Genomic DNA, 25,627 nt, shown 5'->3' with positions numbered 1-25,627 from the left:
ACACGCTGTATGGGTGTAATGAATATCTCGACATCATGACTTGGAGGAATAACAATTTCTCTTGGATTTTCATAAATAAGGATGTTATTCGTCTGCAAGAGATTTGTAATTGGAATAGCTTAAACCAAATTCAACAAATGATAGCATAAATCAAAGGCACAAAAAGAATGGAAAGTACCTTGCGGCAAAATATTGCTAATATCAAACCTTTAGAATAGTTGAACTTTTGAACAAAGTGATGAAGATTTGTGTACCAACGGCTGTCCACTGATCCAAAGTTTGTGCGCGGTGACAAGAAAGTGAGTTGGGATCTTTCCAGGGAAGAAGGATCCATAGATGAGAAGGGCACTTTATCACCCTCAAAATCAAATTCCAATAAATTTGGAGCTTGAATAGTAACTTTTTACAGACTCTCCATCCGTACCAAAGTGAATTTCTTTAATTTTTCACTCTGAATCTCTATATTTTTCAACTGAAGGCATGATGTTAGATCCAATTCTGATATGTTTGGGAACTTGTAGAATACATCTCTAAAATGTTGGTCTGTGATGCTGGCACCACAGAGCACCAGTGTCTGTAAAGTATTGTAACCATCCAAAATATCAATTTTGCAAAGACGAACAGCATGATGCTCTACATATTTAAAGCATTGAAGATTTGGCGCCTGGACTATCACACTATCGAATTTGCACAATTGAACAATCAAATTCTCGAGATGTACTGGGCCACAAACTTGCAATTTGTTTATTCCTGGGCAATCGACTAGGGATAGATTCCTGATGCACGGGGATCTATTGATAATCCTTTGCAATTGAGCATCTGATATACGGACACAATGCAAATAAAGATCGTCAAGACAATCAAATCTTATGGGAGTGGTGCTAATATCAAATTCAAACTTGCAATTTCTTAACCGCAATGTTGTCAGGTTTTTAGCATCATAAATAACATCAGGTAAGCTATATGATCTTAAAAAGGAAGCATAAATCTCCAGCACTCTGACGTTAAGTTTAAAAGCCAATTCAATCCAAGTATCAACGTGCAGAGAATCAAATTCTCAATGATCATGATATGTAAGGCTTAATTGTTCAAGATGTAAGTTTTGTTGGACGTGGGATCGGAGGGATTGATCAACCAACTTGGCATAGTTTTCGAGGGGCATATATTTGCAGCCTTTAAATAGATCGAATATGAGATTAGGTCTTGAAGTCCAACAAAAGTACCATCTCTTGGACAAGATACAACTTCTCGCCGCCTCTTTCACGTCGAGGTCAGTGCTATATAAGATGTGATGAATGATATGCACAGGCAACTCTGATATTCTGTCTCCTCTAAAAACTCTTTTCGCCATAGTTTTTTATTTTCTGGAGAAGTAATTGAACTCGTCGCCACAAGAGTGAAGAGACGTATTTAGGTTTTTTAAGATTGAAAGGATAAGTGAGGAATTGTGTTAAGGGTTTTATAATTTGGGTGGGTTTATTGATTTTAAGGTGAAATTAAGCATATGACTTATAAAAGCAAATTACTTCTCTTATTTCCTGGTAGCTTTAGTTATTTAGCTCATTTTTAATTATTTTGCCTTTTATTTCTTTACTTTTCTTTTTTCTTTTTATGTTTCTTTGTTTATTTATTGTTTTTAAAATTATTTTATTTTTTATTTATTTTTACACCATAATCTTATTTATATTCAATATTTATTTCATATAATTTCTTCTTTTTTTTTATCAAAAGGTTACTTATATTATAATAATATTAATAATAATAAGGACAACATATTTAAGTATGTCCCGTGTTAACGGGTGCTTCATTGTTAGTAGTTTGGGTCACATCCTGACCCTGGATAATGCCATAAGGGGAGTTTTACAACCCTATTGTAGGTTTTTCCTATTGCATCAGCATCTAGTTCCTTTCGCACCCATGCTAGTGAAGCTTAAAAAAAGATTGGTTGCCCCACGTCCACTTCTTTCGCTCCTTCCTTCGCAAGTTTATCCGCAACTTTGTTCCTACTCCCGAAAAACATGCTCTAGTCCTGTGATGTCCAGCCTCTCCATTAGTGACCTGCATTCAGTAATTAGATCATCGTAGATCAAGTTACCATTTTTTAGCATTTTAATAAGTTCAGAGAAATTAGAATTAATTTCTAGCGGGCTAAGGTTATGGTTAACAGCAATGGCTAGGCCCCTTCGCAGTGCTTGAAGTTCTGCTCTGATGGGGTCTGTTAAATGAGTGTACTCGACAAAACCCATTTTCCACACCCCTAGGTGATTTTTGATCACGCCTCCCAGCCCACACGGGCCCGGGGGGTTCTTGACTGCCCCATCCACGTTAAGTTTGAAGGTATCGGGGTTAGGGCGTCTCCAGCTGACTTGTGTGGTAAATTTGGAGTCAATTCTTTTCGTGCTCTTAACAATGACCCATTGGAATTCAGTGGCTTGCGAGATTGTATCGATTGCGCTTACACTCTCCTTTTTTGTTATTGAACATGTCAAGGTTCCTCTTTAGCCAAATGTTCCAGAGGCAAAAAGGGATTAGAGTACCCCAGTCCAGCTGATCATTAAATTTGTTATTCTTGATGTTGTGCCACTGGTTGATCCACTCAGTGCCTATTAAAGAAGTGAAAGGGGTGTTGGCAAGCGAACCACTCTTGGAGATTATATCATTCCAGAAGGTGGTGGAGTTTGGGCACTGGAAGAAGATATGATCTGTATCCTCAATGTCATCACTGCAATAGCTACATTTGGTTTCAATATTGATGCCTCTCTGCTTCAGAGCATTGTTGGTAGGCAATCTCTTGTAATACATAAGCCAAAGGAAGGTTTTGACTTTGTTAGGGGTTTGGCATTCCAAATCCATTTGTACCTCTCGTTTGGCTCTAAGACTTGCATATCATTAGATGCTTTTATGTGCCTATAGGCGGTGCTGATTGAGAACATTCCATTGGGGTTAGCCTCCAGATTATGGTGTCTTCCTTTGTTGCTTCGCCAATGGGTCTGTGGCCTCTGATGATGGCCTTAATTTCTTCTGAAATGGTGAAGGATAGGCTTTCCAGGTTCCACTCTCCATTCTGGTAGACATCCATGACCTTTAGATTGGTCTCTGCTTCCAAAAATGGGCCATGAATGATCTTGTTGATGGCCTCAAGGTGAGGGATCCATTTATCAGTGATAAAGTTTACCTCATTTCCTTTATGGACTCTCCATTCAGTTGCATCAAATACATCTATCTAACCCCTTTCGATATTCTTCCAGGTTCTGGAGACTATCCTTCTCGAATTGTGCTCTATGGTTGGATTTTTGTACTTGTTTAGGAGGATCCTGCTCCAGAGTTTGGTCGGGTTCTGGAGGGCTCTCCAAGCCAGGCTTGATAATGCAACCCTGTTTCTTATCTCACTCTTTTGCATACCCAGTCCACCCATGCTCTTGGCATTGGTGATGTTATCCCAGTTGAGGAGATGAATTTTACTTTTCTCAATTGTATATCCCCAGACAAAGTCCCTCTGAACTATGCCAATTGTGTTGGTAATCTTTGCAGGAAGCTTGATGTATTGCATTACGTGGGAGGGGATGCCACTAAGGGGTGCTCTTTCGAGGACTGTTCTTCCAGTAAGGTTCAGAAATTTGGTTTTCCAACCTGCCAATCTTTTGTTCATGTTATCAATGATGAACTGGAAGTCAGCATTGGTGGGTCTTTTATGGAAGATAGGGAAGCCTAGGTATTTCCCAAAAGCCTCAGCAGTGCCAATTGATGAGTCCACAAATTGGATTCATTTAGGGCCATATTTTAATAGAATTAGTGTCCTCAAATGCTTCTTTTATTCTAATATCTCATAAAAACTCTTAAGTTTCAGGTATTTGAAGTTTGAGTGGAGGCATAGACATTTAGGCACAAAAAGGAACAAGAAGGTTGAAAAGAACGAAGAAACTGAGCATCGCCAAGAACACTTGGCGAATCGCCGAAGGGACGTACTTCGCCCTATGTTCCAGTACGCGGAGCCCGGAAGGAAGAGGATCAAATCGGCGGTAAAAATGAGCAATCGGCGCGTCGCCGAACAGTTCCACGAAGCAGTACAATATCGCCCAATGGTCCAGGATGCAGAGATATTGTAGGCAAACATAGAAGGCGATGAACCAAATGATGGGCGAATCGCCGAGTCGATCGGCGATTCCCACTTACCTCACCGAACGATCCACCGCAAAACTATTTTCTGAAACTATAAATACTAGCTCTCTATTAGTTTTAAAAAAAACCCCGAACATTATTGTAATTTTTCACTTTATCTTTTATATTTTCTCTATAGTTGGAGAGGGTTTTGTGGGAGACTTGAAGAAAGGAGTTCATCTTCCCCAAATTGGAAGTGGGTCTTCTCTATTCTTCTTCCTTTGCTTGAATCAAGGTTTAATTTCTTACCCATTTGATTTCTCTATCATTTTAGGTATAATTTCTTATTCCTTGATGTGTGGCTAAAAACCTCATTCTTAGGGTGTGATTCAGCAAATATGGGTTGATATTCTTGTTGGGTCTTGCTCACTGATAGGTTAGATGTATTTTAATGATAATTTCACCTAGTGACTGTGGTTTAATCTAAAGGGTTTGTAGTTGCAAATACAAAGTCACCCATGTGTTTTCGGCTTGCCCGAAAGGGAGGTCGCGAAACCAAAACCACTAGACTGAAGACCTAAGGAGTGGGTCGACATGAGGTTCAGCCCAAGAGGGTGAGCCCTAGTCCCATATCCTAACACTCAACACGAGAGAGTGAGTGGGGTAAGGTGTAGGCTGGTCTTCATGCGGCAAATAGGTGTCCGAGAGGAACACATTTGAAATGGGGTAAGTTGCTCGAGAGGGAACTTATTTTCATTTAAAGCTTAGCCTAGTCACTATTGTCTTGCAAATTTCCTATTGAAAGCATGTACCCAATGATTTATCTCAACTTGTATTGCGGTCATATCCTATGAACTTCTCTCCATACTTGAGTTTTCTCTTTATTTTTGTTGTTTTAACTATACTTGTGAAAAAACCCCCTTGATATTTGACATTTTGGTGTCACCCATTTGAATTTACTTTGTTTCTATTCGATAATTTCTCAAACTATAGCTAACTAGAACAAAATTCTAGCCTAACTACTATTTTCATTACCACTCCTTTGGGACACGACCCCAACCCTTGGTTGGGTTACTATATTATTGACGATCGTAGACACCATATCATAGGATATTGTCGTTGGTCACGATAAGCATCACCAATGCCGAGGGTGTTGGAGCATGTTTGGTGATCGTGGTCAGTGCAATTTTTGGAGAAAAGAATTTTGGATTTTTGGTGATTGACCCTCTGTCCAGAATTGTCAAAAAAAAATTGGAGGATGTTTTTAATCGTGTTGGGGTTTTGATGATCTACTTTAGAGAACAGGCAAAGGTCATCGGCAAAGAAGAGGTGGGAGATCTCAGGTCCCCTCCTTGAGATTTTCACAGGTTCCAGCTATTCCTCCTCACTGCTTGTTCAATCTCCCTTGAGAGTCTTTCCATGCACATGATGAAAATGTAGGGGGATATGGGGTCTCCTTGCCTTACTCCTCTTGAAGGCTGGAAGTACTCAGATTTTCTTCCATTTATAAGGATAGCTATGGAAGAGGTAGTAATACAGGACATGATGAGGCTAGTAAGCTTGGGGGGATGTTGAGATAGTGGACAGTATATCTGATGTAGGACCATTCAACCCTATCAAAGGCTTTCTCAAGATCGATCTTAAGGATCATGTTGGAACTTCGCCCGTTCATCTTTCCAAAGTGGGTGTTGTACTCCTGGACGATGATGGTTTATCAGAGGCCCTTATGTTCGAAAGAAAATTGGTGTCATGCCCCGAGCCTACACCTTGGGCGGGACCGGCACCCGGAGACCATTTCTGGCCCCAAGCGAACCCTTGGCCTGACTTTCTTAAATCAGCGGAAACCTAACTCAACAGAATAACTCAATGCAAATGCATGGTTACAAAACAACTTAACTTATAAAATCTGGCCATAAAGGCAACTCGAATCTCAAAATAGAATATTTACATATATACAAAGAGAGAGACTCAAAACTAACTGACTAACTGTCTATAAACCTCTAAAATACTGAGATGGATGTTGGGACATAACCCGCAACAACCTAATAAAACAAAACTAGGAACACAAAATAATTGAGTCCTCCGGAATGCAAGAAGGCTCACCACTGACTCTGGAGTACTCAGCTGGATCAACGACGTGCAGGATGCTGATCCGGGGTACATGTATCTGCATCGTCATAAGATGCAGGCTAACTGGCTTCAGTACATGGAATGTACGCGTATGCGAGCTGGAAAACTAAACCACAACTTAAGCTTGAAAGGAGTACAAGAGAACACTTACCTTGGCTCTGTTCGACTTATGAATAAATGAACTCAATATATAAAGCAATAAGACACATGCAATTTATATAAAGCTTGCAAAATAGTGTAAACAACTTTGCTCGTTAATGATAAAACAATAACAAACTCAACTTTATTTATATAAAAGTAATATAACTTTAGTGGGAGATTCTTTAAGCGACAACCACCACTATGAGCCCTAGTGGTGGTGCAACGTTTTACCTCACGTTGCCCAAGGACCATCATATACCTGGCCGTCATATAGGAAGCTATCTTTACTAAATGGATCCACTAGCTTAACTTTCGTGATCATTTAAAAAGTATGACCCGAGAAAATCTCATGTTGGCCGCATGGTTCTTATGGAGAGTCGAGTTAATATGAACTCGTGTCCCCAACTCGATGCTCAAGACTACTCCCAAAAATATACTTTAGCTCATAAGTGTTTTAAACACATCTTTCTTTAGTTTGAGATAATTGCTCAAAATCTAGCCCAAAGGCTCACTTGGAATCGAGGTTCCTTTCTTACTCAAATGTAAAAACATTTAGAAACTTCTTCGGGAAATACATAGTTCCCTAATAACTTTTGAGAAATGGACTTGACTTTATGCTCTTGACTTAACTTGAAACTTGAGACTCTTCACTTGGCTTGAACTCTATACTCTTTACTCAACTTGAAACTTGAACCTTAAAACGAATATAAAACGTTTAATAACGACTCTTGGAAAGCTTTAGAGACTTGCTTGAACTTACTTCTTAACTTTGCTTGATTTGACTCTAACTTCACCTTAACTTATACTAACTCGCCTTGAATTGGATTATGGATTCAAGGTGTATGATCACACATTTTTCGATGAGTTCTTGAAGTTTTGAAGTACCTTAGAGTGTTGGAATCAACTAGGGAACATAGGTACAATACCTAGGAATATGCATGAAAAAGTGTGGAAAGAATGGGGAAACTTGGGGTCCTTGGCACTCTGCAAGGCGCGGAGCGCCAGCCCTTGAAGCTCAGAGGGGACCTGCTGGCGCTCTGCTAGGGGCGGCGCCCCAAGGGAGCAAGCTCAGAAGCTCTTTTGGGGCGCGCTGGCAGGCGCGACGTGCCACCCCTTTCCCCAGAAAACTCAACTTTTCTCCCTCATTTCTCCAACTCTAAACCACCCTAACTTCAAGGGTTTCAACTCCAAACACTAAGGATCATAAACTACCCCAACATACAAGAGATTCAACTCAAAAACACAATCAAATCATGTACTAAACCAACAAGAACTTCCAACAACACAAACCAACAATTTCAACAACCCAACCAAGTTTTTCTCGGAAATAAAATGAGTTTGGTGTGTGGAGGAAAGGATCAACCCAACACAAAGAACTCACATACCTAGTGGGGATCACCCCCGACGATATCCACAACGGAAACTTGCTTGATCTCCTCTTTCTCCTCTTCTTCTCCTCTTCTTCTCTTCTTCTCTTCTTCTTATCTTCTTTACTCAAAACCCTCACTCTCACTCTTTTTTTAAAAAATGGGACAAAATGATCCACAAATCAGCCTAACACAACAATATAACCCCAAAAGAAATAGTTAGGGAAAAGACCAAAATGACCTTAAAATTTCCAGACGGATTCCCTGCCAACCGCCCAATTTTCAAAGGGCATAACTCGCTCATACGAACTCGGAATCGAGCAAACTCAGTGGCGTTGGAAAGATCATTCCACAAGCTTCATAAACATAACTGAAAATACTCCTAAATCATCCTGATCTAGGAGTTATGACTGCTCAAAGTTGGCCAAAACTCACTGATTTCCCACACTTAACCAAATTTCCAGATTTTGAATTCTTTTCATTTTTTTTCAAAAATGACTATTTCCTATTTCAAGCTCTTTCATAGTTATTTCAAATTACCATATGTTACAATTGGCTTGGCTAGGGCCAATGATAAGAGGCAGGATGGTCTTGAGTCTATTCACAATGATTTTAGTCACAATCTTGTAGATTGTGTTGCAGAGTCCAATTGGCCTGTAACTTCTCAGGTCGAAGGGATTGGGACATTTAGGGACAAGGCACAAGAGGGTGGAATTGAACTCTGGGGGGATGGAGGAGTTGTGAAAAGCCTTCATGCAGAAGGAAATGATATGGTTCTTGATACTAGCTCAGTACTTTTAGTAAAGCATGTGGTGGATGCCATCAGGGCCTGGTGCCTTAGTGGGCTTGAAGGATTGGAGGGCTGTGAGAATCTCGATTTCCCTAAGAGGATTGTCTAGGCCTGCAAGAAGGTCAAAAGTGAGGCAAGGGTCATGACCATTATTTTGAGAGGTGTTTCTCTGGAAGAATGGTTGTTCAGTAGTGTAGAGTTTTTGGAAAAAATGGGTGATGTGGCTCTTGATGAGGTCATGATCCTCAACCAGGTTTCCATTATCATCCTTGATTGAGAGGATGTGGTTCTTCCTTCTCCTTTGGATGGTGCTATTATGGAAGAAGCTGGTGTTAGCATCTCCTTCACTTAGCCAGCTTATTCTGGATTTTGTCCTCCAAAACTCTTTTTCAGAAAGCAAGAGTTCATCATATTCTTTGAGAAGAGAGGATTCTAGGTCATGGAGGTAGGGGTTCAGATGGTAGGTGGTGGACTTTTGGATCCCATCTAGCCTAGCTAGGATTCTTCTCATTCTTGAGAAGATGTTTCCAAAAGTTGTATTGTTCCAGTTAGTTGCCTCTTTTTGGAAGCTTTATGGCATTTCCCAGGTTGTCCTGATCAATGAAGCAATGGTGGACAAGACTATGGAAGGATGGGTGGGCACACCACATGGGTTCCATTCGGAGAGGTTTTAACCCTTTATTAGTGTGGGTGTTGTCTAGCTCTAGCATCATGGGACAATGACCTGACTTGGTCCTGGGGAGGTGGGTAACTAGGGAGTTGAGGTATCGCTTTACCCACTGGTAACTAGCCACGCACCTATCAAGTCTTTCTAGGATAAGGTTACCATATCTCTTATTGGTCCAAGTGTATTTGCATCCGTTAAAACCTAGATCGACCATTTTACACTTATTGAGGCAATCCCAGAAGAGGTTTGTTCTAGTATTATTGTTGCAGTTTCCACCTAACTTCTCACTGTATTTGAGGACTTCGTTGAAGTCTCCGCCAATGAGCCATTCTCTATCAATGATAGTGGAGATAGTACAAAGTTTCTCCCAGAAGAGGGTCCTAGTATTAAAATCGGGACTAGCATAAATCGCAGAGAAATTCCAAGAGTAGGTGTTGGGGAGTACCTTGACCGTGTTGTGGATTCTTTGCGCTATAATTGTGAGATTTTCCAGCTTCAGTGCATCTTCTTTCCACATCACCACAATACCCCCAGCTAAGCCATTTGCCGGAGATTGAATCTAGGCATCAAACCTAAGTTCCTCAGTGAGACTTTTGTGCTCAGTCATTTTAGTTTCAAGGAGCACAAGCATTGCTGGCTTATGTGCTTTCACCATTGCGTCGCATTGGCGCCTGAAGGTCGCGTTATTGGCCCCCCTTTCATTCCAAATAATGAAGTTCATCATCAACGACAGTGGTGTTTCCTGCTCCTGCAAGCCCTTCTTCTTCCTTTGCTTGTTCCCCTGAGTTTTCTTCCCATTGGGCTCAGCTCCACTACTGCCACCGATGTGGCGATCTCGTTCCCCATACTCAGGGTGCATTCCTCCAATGGCAATGAGCATAATGCAATCACCACGCTGTTGTAGGGTTTCGTGAACTCCTTGAAGAATGGTTTCTCCAAGATGCATGTCTCGATGTTTTGTTCTCCAAGCATGGTTAGTATATCTTCAAGCTCATGGGTGTTTCTTTTGAGCAGTTCTAGGATTGAGGGCTCCCCTCCACTTTGGTTTAGTGTCGCCGCCGGTGGTAACTGCGAGTAGATTGCATTCAGAATGTCCTGTGGTATCCTGGGGATAAACGTGGGACTCTGAGAGCTGGTTAGGTATGGGTGGGAAGGAAAGAAGGGTAGCGACTGAAACGTGTGTCCCATTATGGCATTGAGTTCCTCCATTGACATCGTATTAATGTTCCCCCATCGTTGTGTCTCCCTCAGCGAATGCATCCAAATTTGGTTCCCCAAGCTGGTCCACTCCCGCTTTGATTATCTGCGCTAGGTACGCCAGGTCCTGTAGAATCAGAGTAATCGGATGTCCTACTATCATGACCTTGAAGGTTAGTTACTTGTCTTGCAATGCCAGTTCTAGCCAAGAGGAGGGTTTGTGGTTTGGGGCTAGTGAGGCCGATGTGAAGATCAATGGTTCGGTGATGAGGGGATTGGGGTCCATATCTTGGAGTTTCTGGGGGAGTTTTATGTGGAGAGTCCCTCCGCTCACTCTCTTTATCCATGGCTGGAAGGGTGGCAGGAGGGTTCGTTGATGTGACACCCATTGTCAAATCGCCACTATCGTGACGATGATTTTGGTGGGAAGCTGGAACAACGCCCTTTACAATCTCCGGAGAGACTGCTAGGGTCTTAAATCTTTGGGTCCCATTAGTAATAGGATTAGTTCGGCTGGAGGAAGCAAAAGGAATTTTCGACTTGTTTTGATTCCTTTCAGTTTCATTCCTAGTGGGAATGGAAAAATGGTTAGTAGCATTTAAGACAGAGTTAGGTGGGGAGTTAATGGAGGGGGTTTCTTTATTATCGTAATTAATGCTTATGTAATTTTTTGTTATTTTCCCTTGATTAAATTTCCAGTCATCTCCTAAATGGAGAGCCGAGGTACCGGTGGTAAAGGACATACTTGGATGGCGAACCGGTTCCCTTACCTGGTTTCTCCAGCTCTAAGGGGCAATTGGTATTCTTTTTTTTGGGAACAAGACAATTTCCCATTCACTATATTGTTGTTCGATTTCGGTTGTTGTAGCTGCGATTGTCCCTTTGCAGTGTTGGTGTGTTTGTTTGGGGTGGTTGTAGTGGAACTCCTAAGAGTGTGACCTATCCTTCTGCATCCTACACACATGACCCTTTCACCCTCGTAGTCTACCTTCTATTTGTGGCTTCCAATTATCACTTCCTTTTTTATTGGTTCCTCTAAAGGTACATGGATGCATATCCTTGCATAACGCCCTCTAAGGGTTGCTGAGGTGCAGGTATCTATTTTTAGTAATGTCCCCAGCCTTTGTCCCACTTTTTCTAAGATTGTTTTATCGTAGAATTTTGTTGGGAGTTGCGGTAGCCTTGCCCAAATCGCAATGTGGGTGATGGTTGATTGATGTGGGACGAAATTTGGTTCCCATCTCTTAACTGATAGGAACTGTCCTGCTATGAACCAAGGTCCTTCATGGAAGATTTTACTCATGCTCTGAACTTGTGAAAATTTTGCTACGTGATAGTCACTCTCGAGGTCTATTAGGATAAATGGCTCTGTAAGCTTCCACAGATCCGTTAGTTTATTTTTCAGGTAGTCGTGGGATAGCCGCTTGCCAAAGACTTTGACTATTACGGAGAGGCACCAAGGTTGGTAAAGCCTGAGCTTGTCTTCCTCAGTTAATGGGATTGCTCCCTACGCATATTGATTGTCCTCCATCATAGCGTCATGTTCTTTGAACATGCCGTAGGATTGGTTCAATGTGTTGCTTCTGTCAAGTAAAGCCTTTTTGAAGGATTGAGTTTTGTACCCGTCCACTGTTTTGTGCCTACTTGTGTCTGGTGGCTCCGGTGGTCCTTGGGTCGGTGGGGTCGTGTGTGGTTTGGAAGGCTTGGTCATGCTCTTGAGAGCGCTTTTTTTTATACTTTCTTTCTTCTTTTCTCTTTTATTTCTTTATTCATTTATTTTCTTCTCTATGTCTTTTTTTCTTTTCTTTATTTTTTATGCATTTTTGTTCACTTTTTTTTCAAATTATTTTATTCTTTATTTTTTTTTACACCATAATTTAATTCATACTCAAATTTTAATTTACATACTCCTTTAATGATACCATAAGAATACATTCATATATTGAGGTATCATTAAGGATTCCTACAACCATTCACGTATAATCAACTCACTTCTCGATGATATAATCACAACATATCATATATTGACATGGTATCATTAAGAATTGTTTCATATAGATATGGTATCATTGAGGTTTACTACAACCACTCATGTACAACTAACTTATTTATCAATGATATATATATATCACAACATATCTTATACTGTTATGGTATCGTTAAGAGGATTATTTTCATATATTCATACATTGTTATGGTATCATTAAAGTTTCCTACAACCATTCATGTACAACCAATTCATTTCTCAATGATATCATCACAACATATCATACACTGGCATGGTATCATTAAGGACAACTTTCATATATTCATATATTGCTCTGGTATCATCAAGGTTTCTTACAACCGTTCATGTAAAACCAACTCATTTTTCAATGATACAATCACAACATATCATATACTGATATGGTATCATTAAGGACGAAAGATGAAGAATCAAATACCGAATATTATGGGAAGAAAAGTACAGCAACGAAGATCACATAATTCTATATTTATGATAAAATAAATCACACTAAATCTCAAATGTAGTTTATGCAGAACAAAAGTTTCTTCTAAACTTGTCACAAAAGGCACGATGGCTTCTAATAACTCGTTCAATTTTGTATTTTCGAATAGATTTCGCCCCTAAAGCGAACTCCTACTCCTCTTCTTTGTGTTCTATTGATCAGAAACATCCAGGAGCGCCACGCCGGCCGGTAGAAAGAGTGTTGTTACTAAGCTAAGTTGCTGTTGGGGAACTCGGTATAAGCGATTTTCCGCTTCTGCCTTTCTAGGCTTCACAATAGCTCCTCCTTTCTTTTTCAATTCCTTATTTTCGTTCTACTTATGTCACGACCCAATTTCTCAAGTCATGATGGCACCTACTATAACCCACCAGTAGGTAAGCCAACCCGTAACCCGGAACAACAAGTAATGGGTCTGAGGGTAGAAACTAAACAAGAGTAGACAAATAACAATAAAAACAGGCGGAAGCAAACCAAAAACATATATACAAATAAAGATNTCCTCCTCTTCGTGTTCTATTGATCAGAAACATCCAGGAGCGCCACGTCGGCCGGTAGAAAGAGTGTTGTTACTAAGCTAAGCTGCTGTTGGGGAACTTGGTATAAGCGATTTTCCGCTACTGCCTTTCTAGGCTTCACAATAGCTCCTCCTTTCTTTTTCAATTCCTTCTTTTCGTTCTACTTAAGTGGAGCAATCTGAACTCTCGACATAATATAAAAGAGAACTACAGGCCTGTGTAAACACCTCAACAAACTCATGTGGACACTTCTCAGCCCGAGGACAATATCTCAAATATAATTGTTGGTGTTGTTAACCCATTTTTCTTTTATTTATTGATTCCTCTCAATGAAATTTTCCATGTTGCACTAAGTTACTTACGGATGTATGCATGCGGTGCGGGAACACTTTAGGGTGAACACCCATCCGAACAAGTAGGGTCAATAGTTCAGCATTTAGGCCATAATATTTAGCAACCAAAAAATAGTTAACCTAGCTAACAAGTGCTCTCCGAACCAAGCTAGATAGTCTCATATCACTAGGCTCACCAACCAACGTGGACTTTTTTTTATTTCTACCGGATATCAAAACAAACCATAAGGATTGTTTCCAGTCATGAGTTCTCTTATGACATAGCGCTCTTGGGTGGGGTGGGTCATTCCATCAAATCTTTGAGAAGGGGCCCAGTCTCGTATTTGATGGTCGGCGTGGCGATAGGCTTCGTTTCTACGATCGTCTTTCCAGTCGTTAAAAGACTGAACGAGAACGGTAAGGGGCGCGCGCACAAACAAAGAATGTCGTTATGAGGGAATGCGATTCGTCAAGCTAAGGCAAAGAAGCAGGTGAAGGCCTCTCCTTCGAAAGGAGATCGGGGAAAGAAAGAATTATGCTATTGACCGAATCCTTTTTTCTCAGTGCAATTTGAAGCACTGAACATTACGTGCACAAGTCATCAACTTGGTTTTTGCACTTGAGTTAGGAGTTTGTTTCTAAATTGAAACTCTTTGATTATGTTCTTCAAAGAATTAGTTGCTAGTCTGCTGAATTGAATAGTGAAAATGAGGTAAAAGAGATGATGTTTCCCTCTTAATTTTAGTAGGTCAGGTCTAAACAAGAATGGGTTAGGATTTGAATATTAATTGGGTCAAAATGTCATTGGTATCTTAGTTGGCAAGCTTAGGTGACAGAATTAATGCTAGGTGGCTTGGCCACATCAGTGTTGTTAACTCTTAAGGGTATTTGTGGTCTCTTAGGATAACAATGAAGGGGCATTTTTGGTCCCAAAATGTAACGGAGGGTATAAGTGGTCTATTTCGCATACTTCAGGAGCAATTTTGACCCTTTTCCAAATACTCAATTAAGAATAACACTCGTATAATTAATGTTTCATACTCAATTAGAAAACCACTCCTAAAATTTAAGAATTAGGAGTAGTATATGTGCTCTATAAAAAAAAAATTAAAAAGGAAAAGGGTTTGATCCTTAACTTTGTCATTTAGAGTTGATATAGCTCTTGTTATAAAAGTTGTTCATATATATTCTTATTGTTACACAAATGACTCACATATACCTTTTACACAAATATAAAAACAACTTAAAATTAATTTTTTAAATATTTTTTATCAAAAAAAGATAATCTTGGTGTAGGGGTATATATGATCTTTATCACACGTTTTTTTCTTTTGACTATTTTTATTCATCGACTAATTTAAGTTTATTATTTTAATGGTCAAATTTATTTACTTTTACTTATTTTCTTGTAAAATTTATTACAAATGGCCTAATTTATTTTTTTACAATATAAAAAGTAAATGACAATATAGCTGCAAAAAAATAATTTTTAAAAAAATTAATCTTTTTCCATCTACACTTCTTTCTTTTTATTTCTCTTATTTTTACACTAAAGAATAAAAGAGAAAATACAATAAGAATAAAAAAACTCAAATAATAATAATCAAAGTAGTCAAAAAATAATTTATGTGTGAAAAAGATCACATTATTTTTAACATAAATAAATTTATAGTTATTTTTTTTCAATTTTGTAATGGTGTGTATATGTGAGCCACTTTTGTAACGATAAGAGTATATGTAAGCTATTTTTGTAACGGTGGGAATATATAACAAGATATATCAGCTCAAAATGACAAAGTTTAAGAGGTATATAAGCCCTTTTCCGATTAAAAAATAGTTGAACTTTTCTTATTTCCTGAACAATATGTGTAAAGTAACTGATAACATTTGACACCAATAGCGAAGATAAAATGCCCAGAGACAAGCCAGAGGCCAGAGCTAACTGTGCTGGCAAATCCAAGCCTTTCACTTTTTTAGTGTTCTAAACCATATTGTTTGCTTCAGCAAAATAATCAATTGAAGCTAAGAGTAAAATGAGAAAATTCCTTAAAGATGATCTCTACTTTGTTAAAATAAATTAATTCATCTGAATAAAGTTACTTAACGGGAGGGATCATCAGTAATTTATGTGCGTGCAATGAACTTATCGCTTTCAGATTGAACTAGATATATGCATATGCCAATTAGCACAAATAGCTAGCGTTGAGCTAGATTTCATGGATTTGACAGCAAGTATGAATGTGTAAATCGAAGTTGGAGGTATTAGACAGAGCCAAAAAAATGCAAAATAGAAAATGTGTATATGCAATAAGTAAATCATACTTATTCTGAACACTCTAATTAACTTTATATGCTGAATTCCATAAGACTCTTTGGTCTAAGCTTATAATCTCCATTTGAGCATCAAGTTTGTCACTTGGTCGATTAGAGACGTGGATTTCAACCAGGAATACCAAATGGAGGCCCTTCCCTCCTCAGATGTCCCAGTACAATTGATGACGTCTTCTAATTTACTAGGCCAGTTGGAAAACACTCTATTGAATGGACATACTTTACTGCAATTCTGCTTCTGTGTACACCCTTTTAGTACAGAAAACACCTGCATTTAACCAAAAACATAAAGATATATAAAATACAATGATGCTTAGTCGACGAGAGTTAGACTCTAAGGTCTAAGTGTCTACAAGCATGAGAGACAATTATTGAAAGGACTTCCAGGTAAAGCAAGAAATTACCTGGAGTATTTTGCTATTTGTACATGGAAGTATGGAGATGATCCTGGGACAGTGGAGCATTAACTTTCTAATGGTCGATTCAACACCCAGTATGGGTGCAATGAATATCTCGACATCATGACTTGGGGGAATAAGAATTTCTCTTGGATTTTCATAAATAAGGATGTTCTTTGTCTGCAAGAATTTTGTGATTGGAATAGCTTAAACCAAATTCAACAAGTAATGCATAAATCAAAGGCACAAAAAGAATGGAGAGTACCTTGCGACAAAATATCATTAATATCAAACCTTTAGAATAGTTGAATTTTTTAACAAAGTGATGAAGATTTGTGTACCAACTACTGTCCACTGATCCAAAGTTTGTGCTCGGCGACAAGAAATTGAGTTGGGCTCTTTCCAGGGAAGAAGGATCCATAGATGAGAAGGGCATTTTACCACCATAAAAATCAAATTCCAATAAATTTGGTGCTTGAATCGTGAATTTTTCCAGACTCAACCCATCTAAAGTGAACTTCTTTAGTTTTTCACTCTGAATCTCTATAATTTTCAGCTTATTGCATGATGTTAGATTCAATTCTGAAATGTTTGGGAACTTATAGGATAAATCTCGAAACTGTTGGTCTGTGATGCTGGCACCAGCGAGCTCGAGTGTTTGTAAAGTATTGTAACCATCCAAAATAGCAATTTCGCAAGGATGATCAATATAATGCACTCCATATTTAAAGCATTGAAGATTTGGGGCCTGGACCATCACACTATCGAATTTGCACCATACAACAATCAAATTCTCCAGCTGTACTGGACCACAAACTTGCAATTTGCTTATTCCTGGGCAAGCGAATAGGGTTAGAGTCCTGATGAACGGGGATCTATCGATAATTCTTTGCAATTGAGCATCTGAAATATGAACTGCATGCAAATGAAGATCCTCAAGACAATCAAATCTTATGTGAGTGGTGCTAATATCAAATTCAAACTTGCAATTTCTTAACCGCAATGTTGTCATCTTTTTAGAATCATAAATAACATTGGGTAAGCTATATGGTCTAATTAAAAAGGAAGCATTAATGTCCAGCACTCTAACGTTAAGTTTAAAAGCCAATTCAATCCAAGTATCCACGTGAGAATCCACTTCTAAATCCCAATATATAAAGACTAATTGTTGGAGATGTAAGTTTTGTTCGACATGGGATCGCAGGGATTGATCAACCAACTTGACATAGTTTTTGCAGCTGATCATATGGCTATAGGTACGGTAGTTTTGTAATTGATGGAATATGAGATTAGGTCTAGAAGACCAACAAAAGTACCATCTCTTGGACAAGATACAACTTCTTGCCGCCTCTTTGAGGTCGAGGTCAGTGCGACATAAGATGTGATGAATGATATGCACAGGCAATTCTGATGTTCTGTCTTCTCCATCAACACAAACTCTTTTTGCCATATTGCTTTGTGTTTTTATTTTGTTGGTGCCGTCGTATGCCCTATTTAAGGTCTTCAGTTCCATTCCTAGTGGGAATCCATCACTAAAAGCATCCATCATATATTTGGGCGAATTAAATTAATAGCCACTTTTAACACCTATTGTCAAATATTAGCAATTATTTTTAAAAGCTATTAACAGTTAACCACTTTTTTGCAATTTTTTTTGGACAGTTAAAACACGAAACAACTCCAGCAAACGATTTGAAAAAAAAAAATATGCAATTCAGTTTTTTTCCATTTGCAGCTTATCGATCGTGTTTGATAGTTGTTTACATACAATTTTTATAAAAATTTGCAAGCAAAAGTGTGGATAGAGATGTTAAAATGATACAGAGAAGATTACAGAACCTAAACTGCACTTGTCAATCCAAACATACTACATATAAGTGGAAAAAATCCAAATACTTATCCATCCTATGAAGATCGAGAAGTAGTACTATAACACCAAAAATATAAGTTGTTCTCCTCAAAGCATGTCTTTTTTGTTTCCAACCACAAAATGCAACTCCGAGATGCTTTAAGCTCCTTTTAGGTCTGCCAAACTTCCAAAAGGCTACTGATCTCAATAGCCATTTAAATAGTAAGCTTCTATTATGTAACGTGAGATTCTTACTCTCAGTCCCCCTTTCTTCTTAATTATATCTGTCAGCTTCACAAAATAAGAGAGAATCATGATATATATCGTTGTTCAACAAATTTATCTTTGTCACTCCAGTAAGATTACCAATTTCTTCCGGAATGATGTCTTTCTATTCAAAGATTCAGACCAAATGATGCAGGAAGAACACTATCCAACGGATTCATCGAAAAAACTGAGTTCTTTTAGGGTGTGTTTGGTATGAAGGAAAACATTTTCCAGAAAATGTTTTTCAATTTTCTCATGTTTGGTTGGATTAAATGTTTTGAAAAATGTTTTTCAAATCAACTCATTTTCCTCAAATTTAAGGAAAATAACTTCCCTTCAAAACTTAAGAAAAATATTTTCCAAAATTCTCTTCCAACTTCAAATTACAATTATTTTTTTGTTGAAAAAATCAATTTATGCTGTCTCTACCCTCAAATCAGCCCCCCAACCACCACCACCCCCCCCCCCCAAATAATAATTTTAAAGCTTGTTTTTAAATTCAATTTTTTTACCCTACCCCCACCCCCTCCCAAAAAAATATTAAAAATTGTTTTTAAAAGATATTTCTAATTTCAATTTTTTATTTTTTTACCCCACCCACTACGCTCTCCCCCCCAACCCCCTTCAAAAAGAAAAAAATTTAAGTTTGTTTTTAAAAAATATTTTCAACTTCAAATTTTTATTTTTTTCATCCCGATCTCGATCACCCACACCCTCCCCGGCCNTCAATTTTTCACCCCTACCCTTGACCCCCCCACCCCCAAAAAAAAATTTAAGTTTGTTTTCAAAAATTATTTTATACTCTAGTAAAAATAAAAGATATTTTTCATTCATAAACCAAACACTAAAAATCTTTTTCGGAAAATATTTTCTACTCACCAACCAAACATGAGAAAATAAGTCAAAAATAAACTTGTTTTCCAAGAAAACATTTTCCATGGAAAACATTTTCCTTCATACCAAACACACCCTTAGTTCCCTACATATTGTCAAAGATGAAAGTTACCTCAGTGCTGAATCTCCAAAAAGTTGTTCCCCTGCAAGTTCAAAACCTCAAAGGTATTCTACTACGTTACCGAGTGATTCAGGAATTGGACCTGTGAAGTTGATGTTTGAGAGAGTAAGGATTCTAAGTCTTGATGAATTTGATATACAACCACTCATACTAATGGATTCACAATATGGTTTTTTTAGGCTGGACATAATGTTATAAGTTATCTTAAGTTGGCTAGCTCTCTTGGTACAGTTACAATTAATTAATTGACATATAATGACATGAATTGAAGTTTTATTGTTGTTTACATACAATCCATCTGCTTCAAGAGTCTTACTTTCCATTTTTCAAATTTGAACTTATCGCTTTAATTTCAGGTTGAACTCTCTCTCTCTATATATATATACACACATACTAATTAGCTCATTTAGCTTAGAGCTAGATTTAATGGATTTGAAATCAAGTATAAATGTGTAAATCAAAGTTGAAGGTCTTACACAGAGCCAAAATAATGCAAAACAGAAAATGGATATATGTAATAGATCAAACTTATTCTGAACACTCTAATTAACTCTATATGCTGAATTCCCCGAGACTCTTCGGTCTAAGCTTATAATTCCCATTTGAACATGAAATTAGTCACTTGGTCGATTAGAGATGTGGATTTCAACCAGGAATGCCAAATGGATGCCATCCCCTCCTCTGTCCCTGTACAACTGATGACTTCTTTTAATATACGATCCCTGTGGAAAAGCTCGGTATTGAATGGACATTCTTTACCGCAATTCTGCTTCTGTGCACACCCTTTTAGTACAGACAACACCTGTATTTAAACAAAAACATTTAAACTACAATGATGTTTATGAGACGAGTAAATCATACTAATATCAATCCTTTAGAATAGTTAAACTCTAATGTCTTAAATGTCTACCAGCATGAGAGATGATTATTGAAAGGATTTCCAGGTAAAGCAAGAAATTACCTGGAGTACTTTGCTATTTGTACATGGAATTATGGACATGATCCTGGGACAGTAGCGCATTAACATTCCAATGATCGATTCAACACACAGTATGAATATCACGACATCATGACTTGGGGGAATAACAATTTCTCTTGGATTTTCATAAATAATGATGTTCTTTGTCTGCAAGAATTTTGTGAATGGCATAGCTTAAACCAAATTCAACAAGTGGTGCATAAATCAAAGGCACAAAAAGAATGGAAAGTACCTTGAGGCAAAATATCGCTAATATCAAACCTTTAGAATAGTTGAACTTTTGAACAAAGTGATGAAGATTTGTGTACCAACTGCTGTCCACTGATCCAAAGTTTGTGCTAGGCGAGGAGAAAACGAGTTAGGCTCTTTCCAGGGAAGAAGGATCCATAGATGAGAAGGGCATTTTATCACCCACAAAATCAAATTCCAGTAAATTTGGAGCTTGAACTGTGACTTTTTCCAGACTCTTCAACTTTAATAAGGTGAATATCTTTAGTTTTTCACTCTGAATCTCTATATTTTTCAGCTTATAACATTCTGTGAGATTCAATTCTGAAATGTTTGGGAACTTATAGGATAAATCTCGAAACTGTTGGTCCGTGATGTTGGCACCAGTGAGCTTGAGTGTTTGTAAAGTATTGTAACCATCCAAAATAGCAATTTCACGAGGAAGAAAATTGTCCTCATGTTCTGCATATGTAAAGCATCGGAGATTTGGGGCTTGGACTATCACACTATCGAATTTGCTATATTGTGCAGCCAAATCCTCGAGATATACTAGGCCAAAAACATGTAATTTGCTTATACCCTGGCAATTCTGTAGCGTTAGATTCCTGATATACGGGGATCTTTCAATAAGTCTTTGTAATTGGTCATCTGAAATATGGACATCATACAAAGAAAGATCCCGAAGACAACAAAATCTTATGCAAGTAATGCTAATATCAAATTCAAACTTGCACCTGCATAACCACAGTACCGTCAACTTTTTAGCAGCATAAATAGCATCAGGTAACGATCTCAAAAGGGGAAGGGAAATCCCCAATAGTGTGACGTTAAGTTTAACCGCCAATTCAATCCAAGTGTCTAAGTGAGAATCCAATTCTTCATCACGATATCCAAGGATTAATAGTTCAAGACGTAAGTTTTTTTCGATATGGGATCGCAGGGATCGATCAACCAACTTGACATAGTTTTCCAAGGGCATATATTTGTTCCCTTCAAATTGATCGAATATCAGATGAGGTCTTGAAATCCAACAATAGTACCATCTCTTGGACAAGATACAACTTCTCGCCGCCTCTTTCAAGTTGAGTTTAGTGCAGTAGCATAAGATGTGATGAATGATATGCACAGGCAATTCTGATATTCTATCCTCTCTATCAACTAGTTTAGCCTCTCTTTCAAACATATTGTTACCTTTTGATTTTCTTGGTGGAACCGGACAATTTTTTTCCATAAATGGAATCTAACTTTTGACTTATTTTAGAACTTTTGTTTTTGGCTTAAAAGTGAACCCTTAAAAACAAGTTATAACCTTTTCAAATACCTCCACAATTTAAAAAGAGTTTAAAGTTAAAAATAACTTTTCATGTATACGAACCTTTTCTACTCCAATGGAATTTGACTATTTTCTATTCATTGATTATTATTTTTTAATAATATTTGAAATTTACACCTGATAATTAAATCTAATTAAATGACGAAAAAAGTTCATGCATCTAGAACTCCATTAGTTTAAGGTCTTCCGTCTATATTAGGAAACTTGTTCGCGCTTCGCGCGGTATAACAATAATTTAAATAAACTTTATAAATTACCCATTCATGAAATATAAGTTGCAATACTTCAAGTTCATATGATTATTTTTTTTGCCGAAACCCTTAGATTCATAAGTTATAATAGTTAATCAATAATAAGAATGAAATTAATATTTTAATATATTATGTTAGCAAAATAGAAAATGAATGAATCAGAAATAATTCAACAATCTAAAAGTGATTACTTTTAAATTTATAATACAATATGAATAAAGCTTGAATTTTGTAGGTCATCAACTTTTATTGAAAAATAAAAATAAAACTAAAAGTATAATAATACTATGAATGACCCAGTGTCGACTAAAAGCAACATTGATATTAATTTGCTCAAATCAAATAATAAGAAATAATCTATGAATGACCCAGTATCAATGTTGTTCTTAGTCGATACTGGGTCATTCATAGCATTATTATACTTTTAGTTTTATTTTTATATTTCAATAGACATTTAAGAACAACATTGATATACTTATAACACATAGATATCGATCTTTAGTAGAAGAAATAATCTAAGAATTCAAAATAAAACGACAAATCAAATTCTATTTATATATATTAAAAAAATACATTTTTTATGCAGTTTATGACAATTGAAATAAATAAAGAAATAAAAAAGTAAAAAGAAAAAAGAAAGGAAAAGAAATGATTTAAGGAAATGAAACACATAACATTATTGATGAATTTAAGGAAAGAAATTTAAAAAATTAATAGCATCAATGATGAAATGATTTAAATATGGGCGTATTTAATAATTCAATAAGGTTTTGAGGTAGAATTTTTAGTCTTTTCAAAATTTGGAAAAGTATAAAAAAAATAGAAAAATAATAAATAAACTTCCACATAATTTTTAACAATTAGTAAGGAAAATATAAGAGAAAATGTCAAAAAAATTTGATTAAAATAAACAAATATATGAAATAAGAAGGTTGTCATCTTTTTCTAATTTTAATTTTTATTATTACGCATATATATGAATCTTTAGCCGAAGAAGTGATATAATTAAAAAGGTTAAATTTCATAAAAAAATATATATGTGATTCTTACCATGTTGTAATAACTAATTTCTTGTAAAAAATAAATTAAAAAAGGTAAAAACAAATTATAAAAAAAGAGCATTAAGGAAATGATATAAATGAAAGTAATAATCAAGAAGAAGTAAGAAAAAATAATATGATTGATGATGAATGGAATTAAATGTAGTCACTTTGATATTCACTAAAATTTGAAAGTAAAATTTTCAGTTTTATAAAATAAAAAAAAATAAAAAAAATAAAGAAAGTAAATAAATTTTAGGCCTTAATATATATATATATATATATATATATAGACCTTAATCAAAGATATATTAAAGAAAATAAAACAAACATCAATCAACGTTATATTAAAGAAAATAAAACAAACTTCAATTAAAGTTATATTAAAGAAAAAAAACTATAATTAAAGATAGATAAGAAAAAAAACGTTTTAAGAGAAAAAAAAAACGGAAATTAGAAATAAATGACAAATTAAAGTCTATTTCTGTGTTAAAATGCATTTTTTTATATAAATTTATAACAATTAATTTTTAAAATAAATAAATAAAAAGAACAAAGAAAGGAAAAAATTAATTTAAGGAAATGATATAAATTACATTAATGATGAGTTTAAGGAAAGAAAAATTTAAAAATTAATAGCATCTATGATGAAAGGATTTAAATATGGTCATATTTGATATTCTGCAAAATTTCAAGGTAAAATTTTCATTATTTTAAGAAATAGGAAAAATGTACAAAATAAGAATTAGAAAAATAAATAAATAAACTTCTAGACACAATTTTTAGCAATTATTTTAAGAAAATATAAGAGAAAATGTCATAAAAATATGATAAAATAAATAAATATAGGTTGCCATCCTTTTCTAACTTTAACTTTATTATTATGTATAGCTATGAATCTTTTAGCAGAAGAAATGATCTATGTTTAAATAAAATAAACTAAATTTCGTAAAATATATATGCAATTCTTACCAATTTATAACAACTATTTTCTTGTAACAAATAAATAAATAAAAAGTAAGAAAAAAAGAAAAAGGAAAGAAGCAATTTAAAGAAATGATATAAATGAGAATAAAGAGACCAAACTAAGGCAAGGAATAAAAAAAAGTATGATTAATGATGAATGAAATTAAATATTCAATAAAATTTGAAAGTGAAATTTTCAGTTGTTTAAATTAGAAAAAAATATTAAATTTAAAAACAAAAAAAAACTACAAAAATATAGACAAACTTCAGTTAAAAATATATAAAAGATAATAAAACAAACTTTAATTAAAGATAGATAAGGAAAAATAAATTAGAAAAACGTTTTAAGGAAAAAAAAAACAAAAAAATGGAATTAAAATATTGATAGATTTCTCCTTATTCTCCTCCTAATTTAATATGAATTTCATAAATAAATTGAATCTCTCTCTAAATATTTTTTCTTTCTCTTGGACCACTTATTATTCTTTCAATAAGTTTCTCAATCAAAATGATTTTTTTTCTCTCAATATATAAAATTATAGTGCAACATCCTTTCAAAAACTTTTTATATTTTGAAGAAATTTGATTATTACATGATTTTTCTTCTTACATCAGTATCTTCAGAAGTATCATGAGAAATCATCTCTTTCTCTTTTCATGAAGAAATAACATTACATCATCAGAAGAAGAAGAGACAAAGTAAAAGAGTCGCGATGTTTTTGTTCATTCTAAGATCTCTTCTCCTCATCTCTAAATTAGCTCTTAGTGTGTGTGTCAATTTTGTTGTTCTTTTTATGTTGCTTGTCATCTTTCTCTTCTTTATGATTGTTGCTGTTGTTTTGGTGCGTTGTTAAATTTTTCTCTCACTGATACATGTATGTATGTTCAATGAAACTTGTTTGATGTTCCAGCAAAATTTAAAAAGTAAAGAAGAGAAGGAAAATAAGTAAAACAAAAAAGATGTCTGACCACAAAAATAATATATTGAGAAAAACTAACCAAACCATGAATTTTTCTATTACTCGCGACAAGAATAAACACATAAATAAAAATTGGTGGATACCTTTTACCATATTGTTTGAAATATATTGTGATTAGCTAATCTACTTTATAGATTAGTACCTTTCAAATTAAATTTGAAAAAACTTTTCAAATTTCTTAATTAAGTGATAAGGAATAAACTTTCAAATTAAATTTGAAAAAACTTTTCAGATTCTGTAATT

The 25,627-nt window shown here is 35.9% G+C and overlaps 3 protein-coding genes across 3 annotated transcripts in view; 1 reads left to right on the top strand and 2 right to left on the bottom strand.

Annotated features, from left to right (window-relative positions):
• LOC125862484 (beta-galactosidase) overlaps window positions 1-25,627 on the top strand; it is a 299,954-nt gene that overhangs the window by 90,073 nt on the left and 184,254 nt on the right. The window lies entirely within an intron of this gene.
• LOC125861242 (uncharacterized) lies at window positions 16,131-17,488 on the bottom strand. The gene is made up of 3 exons (XM_049541186.1): window positions 16,742-17,488; window positions 16,483-16,656; window positions 16,131-16,346 (listed from the first exon to the last, which is right to left on the bottom strand). The coding sequence occupies exons 1-3, from the start codon at window positions 17,486-17,488 to the stop codon at window positions 16,131-16,133; spliced, it is 1,137 nt and encodes a 378-aa protein (XP_049397143.1).
• On the bottom strand, window positions 20,173-20,757 carry LOC125862501 (uncharacterized). The gene is made up of 2 exons (XM_049542587.1): window positions 20,569-20,757; window positions 20,173-20,409 (listed from the first exon to the last, which is right to left on the bottom strand). Exons 1-2 carry the CDS (start codon window positions 20,755-20,757, stop codon window positions 20,197-20,199), a joined length of 402 nt encoding a protein of 133 aa, XP_049398544.1. The 3' UTR covers window positions 20,173-20,196.

This window comes from Solanum stenotomum, chromosome 4 (assembly GCF_019186545.1).
Source record: "Solanum stenotomum isolate F172 chromosome 4, ASM1918654v1, whole genome shotgun sequence".
In the NCBI taxonomy this organism is placed as follows: domain Eukaryota; kingdom Viridiplantae; phylum Streptophyta; class Magnoliopsida; order Solanales; family Solanaceae; genus Solanum; species Solanum stenotomum.
The sequence above is the reverse complement of the archived record's forward strand: the minus strand, read 5'-3'. Positions and strand labels throughout refer to the sequence as shown.

Coding starts and splice junctions, on each gene's coding strand:
- LOC125861242 (XM_049541186.1), bottom strand. CDS start 17,488: ATGACAACATTGCGGTTAAGAAATTGCAAGTTTGAATTTGATATTAGC. Junction 16,657..16,741: donor TAATGATATTTTGTCGCAAG/GTACTCTCCATT, acceptor AAATTCTTGCAG/ACAAAGAACATCCTTATTTA. Junction 16,347..16,482: donor CAAATAGCAAAATACTCCAG/GTAATTTCTTGC, acceptor GGTTAAATGCAG/GTGTTTTCTGTACTAAAAGG.
- LOC125862501 (XM_049542587.1), bottom strand. CDS start 20,757: ATGCCATTCACAAAATTCTTGCAGACAAAGAACATCATTATTTATGAA. Junction 20,410..20,568: donor CAAATAGCAAAGTACTCCAG/GTAATTTCTTGC, acceptor GTTTAAATACAG/GTGTTGTCTGTACTAAAAGG.